Source organism: Pollachius pollachius (assembly GCF_949987615.1).
Source record: "Pollachius pollachius genome assembly, chromosome: 2".
NCBI lineage: Eukaryota > Metazoa > Chordata > Actinopteri > Gadiformes > Gadidae > Pollachius > Pollachius pollachius.
Window position 1 is genome coordinate 8,306,792 of NC_136935.1, and position 11,369 is coordinate 8,318,160.

The 11,369-nt window shown below is 46.5% G+C and overlaps 2 protein-coding genes across 3 annotated transcripts in view; both read right to left on the bottom strand.

The window, feature by feature from the left end:
- Positions 1-3,742: 3,742 nt before the first annotated feature.
- desi2 (desumoylating isopeptidase 2) lies at positions 3,743-10,510 on the bottom strand. Of its 2 annotated transcripts, XR_013812773.1 has the most exons (6): positions 9,823-10,510; positions 7,946-8,018; positions 7,607-7,700; positions 7,158-7,299; positions 6,052-6,808; positions 3,743-5,965 (listed from the first exon to the last, which is right to left on the bottom strand). XR_013812773.1 is itself a non-coding variant. In XM_079758680.1 (5 exons), the coding sequence occupies exons 1-5, from the start codon at positions 9,880-9,882 to the stop codon at positions 6,446-6,448; spliced, it is 732 nt and encodes a 243-aa protein (XP_079614806.1). In that variant the 5' UTR covers positions 9,883-10,510; the 3' UTR covers positions 3,743-6,445. The 2 variants fall into 2 exon arrangements, 1 of the variants encoding a protein (XP_079614806.1); XM_079758680.1 differs by having other exon boundaries at positions 3,743-6,808.
- Positions 10,511-11,150: 640 nt separating this feature from the next.
- The window catches only part of mtrf1l (mitochondrial translational release factor 1-like), a 4,123-nt gene continuing 3,904 nt past the window's right edge, over positions 11,151-11,369 (bottom strand). The window contains exon 8 of the mRNA XM_079758583.1: positions 11,151-11,369. This exon is cut by the window's right edge and continues 267 nt beyond it. The gene's annotated coding sequence lies outside the window, so the exon portion shown is untranslated.

The following is an 11,369-nucleotide window of genomic DNA, read 5'->3' on the forward strand; positions in this document are numbered from 1 at the left end:
CCCTGACTGGCAGGGGCGGGCCTTTGTTCCTCACATGCCCACACGCTCAGACACACACACACACACACAACCACACACTATTGCACCAGACACACTCTCACACGTGCGACCAGACATACAGAGGGAAACACAGACAGACACACACACACACACACACACACACACACACACACACACACACACACACACACACACACACAAACACACACAGAGAGAAACACAGACAGACAGACATACACAAACACAGACAGAGAGAAACACATGCACACACTGACAGAGAGAAACAGAAACAGACAGACACACACACACACACACACACACAGACAACCACACACACGCACACAAATACTTATGGGAAATCAGCATATATTAAATCTGCCATAACTCTGCTATGTTTTACACAATCCATACCAATTTTAATCAGAGAAGTCCATAGATCATGTACAGCAGAACTGTTTTTCATTTAAGCTATGGGTCTTAAGAAGAAAGATTTTGCGAAACATTCACTGTACAGCAAAATCTATCCTGACAGACATTATGGGTCACATGGGTTCAGCATGCAAAATAAAGCATTTACATCATCTTACTACGTCTTACTACATCTGACTACACCTTACTATGACCAGAAGTTATAGCGCCCCCTATCGGGGAATCCTATGTTTTCTGTGTATCTTCAGAGTGAATCCTATCTTTTCTGTGTATCTTCAGAGTGAATCCTAGCTGTTCTGTGTATCTTCAGAGTGAATCCTAGCTGTTCTGTGTATCTTCAGTGTGAATCCTAGCTGTTCTGTGTATCTTCAGCGTGAATCCTAGCTGTTCTGTGTATCTTCAGAGTGAATCCTAGCTGTTCCGTGTATCTTCAGCTATGAATCCTAGCTGTTCTGTGTATCTTCAGCTATGAATCCTAGCTGTTCTGTGTATCTTCAGCTATGAATCCTAGCTGTTCTGTGTATCTTCAGCTATGAATCCTAGCTGTTCTGTGTATCTTCAGCTATGAATCCTAGCTATCCTGTCTATCTTCAGGTAGCGGTCAGGCTGCAGATTTAGTTTCAAGAATCCGCTGCTAGTTGTGGTATTAGAAAGCGACTGGCTTCCATTCCCACAGCCTAACATGAAACCAGTAAGAGCTGCGGTCGACCCATTCCTGCCAGCCCATAATAAGCATCCTGAGGAAACCGAATCCAAAATAAATAGCGGGCGCGGTGAGGCGAGGGAAGAGGAGAAGAGAAGGTTTCATGAGAGTGAAGGATAAGATTAACTAACATAACATCAGCAGCTGTGCTGACAGTTTTCAGAGAAGAGGAAACGCTGCTATGCTGTTTATGATCCTGCAACATGAGTCCCTAACCAAACCCTCCACTGGGGGGGGGGGGGGGCCTGACCAAACCCTCCACTAGGGGGAGGGGACCCTAACCAAACCCTCCACTAGGGGGGGGCCCTGACCAAACCCTCCACTGGGGGGGAGGGGACCCTAACCAAACCCTCCACTAGGGGGGGGGGGTCCCTAACCAAACCCTCCACTAGGGGGGGGGCCCTGACCAAACCCTCCACTAGGGGGGGGCCCTGACCAAACCCTCCACTGGGGGGGAGGGGACCCTAACCAAACCCTCCACTAGGGGGGGGGGGGTCCCTAACCAAACCTTCAACTGGGGGGGTGGGGTAGGAGATCAGGGTAGGAGACAAAGAGACACAGGGTAGAAGACAAGGAGACATCATGGTAGGAGACAAGGAGACATGGGGTAGGAGACAAGGAGACACTTGGTAGGAGACATCAGGGTAGGAGACAAGGATACATCAGAGTAGGATACAAGGAGACATCAGGGTAGGAGACAAGGAGACACAGATGTAGGAGACAAGGCGAGACAGGGGTAGGAGACAAGGAGACAAAGGGTAGGAGACAAGGACACATCAGGGTAGGAGACAAGGAGCCAAGGAGACATCAGGGTAGGAGACAAGGAGACATCAGGGTAGGAGACAAGGAGACAAGGAGACATCAGGGTAGGAGAGAAGGAGACACAGGGGTAGGAGACAAGGAGACACAGGATAGGAGACAAGGAGACAAAGGGGTAGAGGACAAGGAGACACAGGGGTAGGAGACAAGGAGACACAGGGTAGGAGACAAGGAGACAGGGGTAGCAGAAAAGTAGACAAAGGGGTAGGACATAAAGAGACACAGGGGTAGGAGACAAGGAGACACAGGGTAGGAGACAAACAGACAGGGGTAGTTGACAAGGAGACACAGTGTAGGAGACTAAGAGCCAGGGGTAGGTGACAAGGAGACACAGGCTAGGAGACAAGGAGACAGGGGTAGGAGACAGAAGGTGACCTCTGTGTGGTTTCCGGAGTCGCGGGGGGGTCATGTTACCATAACATAACGTACACACTGCAGACCGCCTGCAAACACGATAACACACGCATGTTCAGGGTTACACAATCCGCTCTGTGGGCGCTAAATCACTCTGCTCACTTCTAATATATCTTACAACTGTCACCAAGGGTGTACTAACTATCACCAGGTTGTACTAACTATCACCAGGTTGTACTAACTATCACCGGGTTGAACTTACTATCACCGGGTTGAACTTACTATCACCAGGTTATACTAACTACCACCTGCTGTACTACCTATCACCTGTTGCATTAACTATCACCTGTTGTGTTAACTATCAGCAGGTTGTACTAACTATCAGCAGGCTGCACTACCTATCACTAGGTTGTACTATCTATCACCAGGTCGTACTTACTATCACCAGGATGTACTATCACCAGGTTGTACTAACTATCACCTGTTGTAATATCACCAGGTTGTACTATCAGCAGGTTGTACTATCACCTGTTGTACTAACTATCACCAGGTTCAACTAACTATCACTAGGTTGAACTATCACCAGGTTGTAGAATCACCCATCTACTTAATATCACCAGGTTAGTACCAGCTTAGCTAGCCAACAAGTCAGTCCGACTGTTTAACTGACTGACTGTTTAAGTGACTAACCAGCCGTCTAACTGCTGTAGTCTATTTTTAGTCCAAACAGCTGAAGATATAAATAGACTGAACCCAAAGAGCTGATTGGCTGACTGGCCAGCAGCGATGTTCGTCCAGTGATTTGATTGGCTGTCTGAAGGTCTGACGACTTCAAGATGAAGTATTGTCTAATAATACTACAAATCCTCATACTATTAATAAAAATATGCTAATCCTTATAATAGTATTAATCAATACTAATACTACCACTAATCAAATAATAATGTGAATAAATACCTTATATCCAAAAAGACATTTAACAAATGATATTACTACTACTACTCCGACAACTATTACTACAATACTATAAAAACATACTACTAACAATACTCATTAACATTCCCCTGTCCCTCATTAACATCCACCTCATTAACATTCCCCTGTCCTTCATTTACATTCACCTCTTTAATATTCCCGTCCCTCATTAAAATTCACCCCATTAACATTTACCTGTCCCTCATTAACATTCACCTAATTATCATACACCTGTCGTCATTAACATTCACCTGTCCCTCATTAACATGCCCCTGGCGTCATTAACATTCACCTGTCCCTCATTAACATTCACCCGCCCCTCATTAACATTCACCTGTCCCTCATGAACATGCCCCTGTCGTCATTAACATTTGCAAAATCATTGTTTACATAAAAAGGAGAAGACAATTGTACATACTCTCACATTTATTGAAATGTATTGATCATTACAAAGTGTTCAGAGAGTCCTCTCTCTGGCTGAGAGCTAGACAGACGGTCAGCGGGACAGACAGACACTGGAGGACAGGTCAGTCCGTGGCCAGCAGGGCACCCTAGAGGCTGACATGGAGACGGCTGCTGGAACTCATGGTCACCTTTTATTAGAACTAACAACTATAAAATCAGTGCCTGGCCTGTAAACAAAGGTTAGAAGGAGTCCGCGCCCATGTGGCATAAAGGTCACATGTTCACAACGACCACATGTTGTATTATTATAAACATTACATTCTTACATACATGTCCAATAAGCTGCCCTGAGAAATGAACAGAGTAGGGGAGTGAGTAAGGGAGTGAGTAAGGGAGTGAGTAAGGGAGTGAGTAGTGGAGTGAGTAGTGGAGTGAGTAGGGGAGTGAGTAAGGGAATGAGTAAGGGATTGAGTAGGGGAGTGAGTAGGGGAGAGAGTAGGGGAGTGAGTAGGGGAATGAGTATGGGATTGAGTAGGGGAGAGAGTAGGGGAGTGAGTAGGGGAATGAGTAAGGGATTGAGTAGGGGAGTGAGTAGGGGAGTGAGTAGGGGAGAGAGTAGGGGAGAGAGTAGGGGAGTGAGTAGGGGAGAGAGTAGGGGAGAGAGTAGGGGAGTGAGTAGTGGAGTGAGTAGGGGAGTGAGTAGGGGAGTGGGGGGCAGTAGGGAAGCGAGTATTGGAGTGTTGGGTTATCACGGAGCTACCAGGGTTAGGGTACCAGGGGGGCTACCAGGGTTAGGGTACCAGGGTTAGGGTACCAGGGTTAGGGTACCAGGGGGGCTACCAGGGTTAGGGTACCAGGGTTAGGGTACCAGGGGGGGTACCAGGGAGGGTACCAGGGTTAGGGTACCATGGTTAGGGTACCAGGGGGGCTACCAGGGTTAGGGTACCATGGTTAGGGTAACAGGGGGGGTACCAGGGTTAGGGGACCAGGATTAGGGAACCAGGGTTAGGGTACCGGGGGGGTACCAGGGTTAGGGTACTAGGGGAGCGGTGTGGAGGGTTCACACAAAACCTTCCAAAAATGTAAAAGGTCATCTTATAAAAAAATAATTTGTAAAGGTTGTTTCAAATCACGGCAACAGTGAAGAAACGATCTGTTGAGAGAACACAAGGTGGAGCTCAAAGTGGAGGACCTCCCATGAGGAGGAGGAGCTCCCAGTGGAGGAGGACCTCACAGGAGTACCTCACAGTGGAGGAGGAGCTCACAGGAGGAGGAGGACCTCACAGGAGGACCTCACGGAGGAGGAGGAGCTCACAGTGGGGGAGGACCTCACAGTGGAGGAGGAGCTCATAGTGGGGGAGGACCTCACAGGAGGCCCTCACAGTGGAGGAGGAGCTCACATGAGGAGGAGGAGCTCACAGTGGAGGAGGACCTCACAAGAGGACCTCGCAGGAGGACCTCACAGAGGAGGAGGACCTCACAGGAGGAGGAGGAGCTCACAGGAGGACCTCACAAGAGGACCTCACAGAGGAGGAGGAGCTCACAGGAGGAGCTCACAGGAGGAGCTCACAGGAGGAGCTGCTAAGGCCTGTTGGAAAGCCCTTGAGCAGGGCAGCGGTGTGTGGAAGTAGACCCACCGAAACATTTCTGTCCTTCAGTAATGTTGACAGGCTTAGGGTTACGGTCAGGCACTTAGAGATCAGGAGAACACTGAGCCACATGTTGGTCCACATGTTAATCTAGATGTTTGTCCACATATTGGTCCACACGTTGGTCTAGATGTTGGTCTGCTACTCATGTTGCTCTGCTCCTCATGTTGGTCCACATGTTGGTCTACATGTTAGTCTAGATGTTGGTCTGCTCCTCATGTTGGCCTGCTCCACATGATGGTCCACATGTCAGTCTACATGTTGGTCCACATGTTGGTCTGGTCCACATGTTGGTCCACATGTTGGCCCACATGTCGGTCTACATGTTGGTCCACATGTTGGTCTGGTCCACATGTTGGCCCACATGTCGGTCTACATGTTGGTCCACATGTTGGTCTGGTCCACATGTTGGCCCACATGTTGGCCCACATGTCGGTCTACATGTTGGTCCACATGTTGGTCTGGTCCACATGTTGGTCCACATGTTAGTCCTCATGTTGGTCCACATGTCGGTCCACATGTTAGTCCTCATGTTGGTCCACATGTTGGTCCACATGTTAGTCAACATGTTGGTTCACATGTTAGTCCACATGGTGGTTCACATGTTAGTCCACATGGTTCACATGTTGGTCTGGTCCACATGGTAGTCCACATGTTGGTCCACATGTTGGTCTGGTCCACATGTCGGTCCACATGTTGGTCCACATGTTGGTCCACATGTTGGTCCACATGTTAGTTAACATGTTGGTCCACATGTTGATCTGGTCCACATGTCGGTCTACATGTTGGTCCACATGTTGGTCTGGTCCACATGTCGGTCGACATGTTGGCCCACATGTTAGTCTGGTCCACATGTCGGTCCACATGTTGGTCCACATGTTGGCCCACATGTCGGTCAACATGTTGGCCCACATGTTGGTCTGGTCCACATGTCGGTCCACATGTTGGCCCACATGTTGGTCCACATGTTGGTCCACATGTTGGTCTGGTCCACATGTTGGCCCACATGTTGGTAGGTTACTGTAGTGTCCGTGGAGTTGACCTGAGGCACCAGCAGGTTTGTGGCTCTCGGTGGAAGACCCTCTGACATCTGGAGGTGGTCCTCACGGGACTACCGACGGGGCTGGTGGCGGGAGGGGGGGCGGCTCTCTCGGGGCACGGGCGGACGCGAGGCGGGGGAGACGGAGGCCAGGGAGGCGGGGGAGACAGAGGCCGGGGAGGGGGGGGAGGGGGGGGAGAGAGAGTGACGGGAGGCGGGGGAGACGGAGGCCAGGGAGGCGGGGGATGTGGGGGAGGTGGGGGAGGCCAGCGAGGCGGCAGCGTCCTGGCCCTGCTCCAGCTCGTGGCGGAGGCTGGTCTGCAGGGCTGCGGGGGTCAGCCAGTCCCGCGGCAAGCAGCCCTGGAGGAACGGAACGCAGGAGCTGAAGTAGGCCAGCCGGTTGACCCAGCCAGGAGCCTCGCGCCCGCACAGCACCTGATGAGGACATGTGCTTTGTGTTGGATAGGTCTGTAGGACTCCTACCGTCCCTACTCAGCCCTGTAGGGACGGTAGGAGTCCTACCGGCCACAGTAGGCCCGGTAGGAGTCCTACCGGGCCTATTGAGAGATAGAGAGGTAGAGAAGGGGTTGAGACGAGGTAGAGTAGGTAGAAGAGGTGGAGAAGAGGTAGAGAAAAGGTAGAGAAGAGGAAGAGAAGAGGTTTAGAAGAGGAGAAGAAGAGGTAGGGAAGAGGTAGAGAGGAGGTAGAGAAGAGGTAGAGAGGAGGTATAGAAAAGGAGGAGGAAGGAGGAATAGAGGCTTAAGGTATAAAGATGGGAGCACACCTCAGAGAGGGCCGAGGAGAAGTGGTTACAGTTCTTGTGCATCAGATGGTAGGAGTTGCCTTTATACTCCTTCCCCATCTCCTCCACGATCCGCTCCACGTCTTCCTCCCTGAAGTCAGTCCGGCCCAGGACCATAGCATCCCTGAGAGAGAGAGAGAGAGAGAGAGAGAGAGAGAGAGAGAGAGAGAGAGAGAGAGAGAGAGGGAGAGGGAGAGGGAGAGAGAGAGAGAGAGAGACCATCATTTGACATGCAAATACTCATTAAAAAATATGTACATGGGAGGGAGTGAACATGTGAGGTAGTGAGGTAGTGAACGTGGGAGTTAGTGAATATGTGAGGTAGTGAGGTAGTGAACGTTGGAGGTGGTGAGGTATTGAACATGCACGGTAGTGAACGTGGGAGGTGGTGAACGTGTGGTGTGCGTGTAGTGACGGCAGGTTGTACTGACTTGAATTTGAAGGTATCACCGAGCTCTGTTGCGTCTCCCGGAGTGATCTCAAACACCCCCGAGAACGGGTAGGGATGACCGCCATAGGCAAACTCTGAACAAACGCACATCAACCACATGACCAGCGAGACAGCATCGTGTACACTATGTGACCAACCTATGTGTATCACCATGTGCTACAACATTTACATTCGCTATATGTAGATATACACAGCTATGTGTTACAACCTTGTGTGGTACAATGTTATTATGCTTAGTAATGTATGATGATATACCATACCTTAATATTTATATATTTATATAAGAAATGAATATGATATTTTATGATTAATAACGTACCTCGGCCGTAGACCTCGATCCCAGAGTGGAAGACACCGATACCGAGGGAGGAGGTGAACTCATTGATCCAGTACTAGAGAGGGAGACAGAGTCACCAACGATGCCTCAACCCTTGAACCTCAAACCTAAACCATCTCTAACCTAAGACCAACACTGCCTCGAACCTCTAACCTACTGCCTGAATTGAATTGAATTGAACTTTAATTGTCATTGCAGCAGAAACATACAATGAAATTGGAGCGCAGCTCCGCTTGGTGCCACAACACAAGGAAAAGACAAAATACAATTCATAAAAATACGTATAATTAATATTAGATAAAGCTAAAAGATTATTAAAAGGATAGGTTTAACAGCTGTGCCTTAAAGTGCTAGAATGATTCTGGGGGGTTATTTATGTACCAGGTATGGGAATTACAAGTTTGTGTTTAGAGTCCGGATGGCTACAGGAATAAAACTGTCTCTGGTGGTGGTGTGTGCTTTTGCAGATCTGTAACTCTGCCAGAGGAAAGCAGTGTGAAGAGGTGGTGAGCGGGGTGGGTTGAGTACCTAAACCATCTGTTACCCTAACACCAACACTGCCTCCAACCTCTAACCTACTACCTAAACCATCTGTTACCCTAACACCAACACTGCCTCCAACCTCTAACCTACTACCTAAGCCACCTCTAACCCTAACACCAATACTGCCTCTAACCTCTAACCTACCTAAACCATCTCTAATCGAATACCTAAATTAACCATATCTAACCTATGGTGAGTTAAGGTATGAGGTAAGAGATGGCTAGTCTAGGTATCATTTAGGTTAATTTAGCCTGGAGAGATGACCTGCATGGAGAGGTGTTAGCCTCTTAAAGAGATAGCTGTCTGACACGGCTAATCCTATTAGCTAGTCAACCACCTACACACTACTACACAAATAATGTACACTACTGCTGTTACACACTACTACACAAATAATGTACACTACTGCTGTTACACACTACTACACAAACAATGTATACTACTGCTGTTACACACTACTACACGCCGTATGTACACTACTAATGTTACACATTACTACACGTATATAATGTACACTACTGCTGGTACACACTAATACACAAGTACATAATGTACACTCCTGCTGCTACACACTACTACACACATACCTTATGTACACTACTGCTGTTACACACTACTACACACATACCTTATGTACACTACCACTGTTACACACATACCTTATGTACACTACTACTGTAACACAAACCTTATGTACACTACTACTGTTACACACTTTTAAATCAATGCGTCCAGTGTGTGTGTGTGTGTGTGTGCACATTGCTGTGTAGATAGTGTGTGTAGATTAGGCTAAAGCACTTAGAGCTGACCAGGAAATCTACTTAGAGCGAGCGAGCGAGCGAGCGAGAGAGAGAGTCAACAGTCTGACCGATATGACTTGATTTAGCTTTGAGGTTTGAGGCTGATGAATGTTGTGGTGAAGTGAGAACATTTTGTTACCAAACAACAAGACATTCTTTCTACTTCATCACCACATTACTACATTAACCCTGTCATCCCCACAGTACGACATTAACCCTGTCATCCCCACAGTGAGACATTAACCCTGTCATCCCCACAGTAAGACATTAACCCTGTCATCCCCACAGTGAGACATTAACCCTGTCATACACACAGTACTACATTCACCATTTCAAATTCACAGTACTACTCACCATGTAATACACACAGTACTACTCTCACCATGTCATACACACAGTACTAAATTAACCATGTCATACACACAGTACTACTCACCATGTCATACACACAGTACTACATTCACCATGTCATACACAGTACTATATTAACCATGACATACACACAGTACTACTCACCATGTCATACACATTGAGGATGATCGGTTCGCTCGCCATAACGAGGTCTCCTGTCTTCATAAGTCTCTTCCAGTCTGCTACCCTCAATATATGCTGCAGTACTCTATACTGTATACTATAGTACTCTATATACTATAGAACTCTATAATATATACAATTATACTCTATATTGTATACTATAGTACTATATACTATATACTGCTACCCTCAATATATACTACAGTACTCTACACTGTATACTATTAGTACTCTATAATAATACTGAATAATACTTGTATATATACTAGTACTCAATATAATACTGTATACGTGTATATATACTATAGTACTCTGTAATAATACTGTGTACTTGTATATATACTATAGAACTCTGTAATAATACTGGGTACTCGTATACTATAGTACTCTTTAATAATACTGTGTCCTTGTATATATACTATAGAAGTCTATAATACTGTGTACTAACCTATATGCTCCGCTCCGTTCATTCCAGTATTATGTTATAATATATCATACATATACATATATGTATTTATATATTATGTTATATATTATGGGGTCTAAATGTCTGCTGCTCCCGGTCCTCTAACTCAAAAAATGATATATAAACATCATATAAATATCAGATAAATATCAAATAAAGTACAAATATAATCCACAGCTGTTAGCTCGGTTAGCCTCCGAGCTCCACCCGACCGCTCTGCACATCTCTGTGATCTACTGGCCGGCCTGAAAACTCTGAGATCTATTGGCCAGCCTGAAGAGCTACTATTAAGTCGTTTTTCTATTCATTCAATTAAATTATAAAGACATGTTAAATATATTATGTGTTTATTAAAAGTTAAGATTTACTCCACGTACATCATTAAGCCTTGGATAAAAACGACGTCTTGGAATCGGTTGGGAAATGTCAACGTTATATCGCCGTGTATCTAGATAACCCGAGGCTCTACTCCTTATTTGTTTACGTTCTCGACCGCTCCAATATGGCGGCCATATTGACCTACGGTCCGAGGCCAAGGCGGCATTTATGTATTATCATTATTATTATTATTATTATTATTAAATATATATATATGTCAATCGACTGGCGATCCTGAATAACTATGGTCTATTGGCCAGCCTGAAGAACCCTTTGATTTACTAGCCAAAATCCCATTATGGGTATATTGTTAGTTAGTAATCGATATTATACGTCATGTTATTATTTCAACATGTTAGTCTCACCTTTGTCCCGTCGGCCATGAAGACATTCAGACAGCAGAGCAAAGATAAAAATTTTAGGCCAAGTCTGTGGTTTTTAATCCATGATAGAAGGTGACCCAGACAGAGCAGCAGCATGTTGAATCACACACCGTTTCTGATTGTAATCTGACGTTGAACATGACCTTACATATTACAGTTATTATGTTATCTAATGAGGATTTGATAGGGTAAGGGTTAGGGTCAGGGGTCAGAGTTAAGGGAAAGGGGTTAGGGTAGGGTTAGGGGTCAGGGTTAAGGGTTGGGGTCAGGGTTAGGGTTATGGTGAGGGGTTAAGGTTAGGG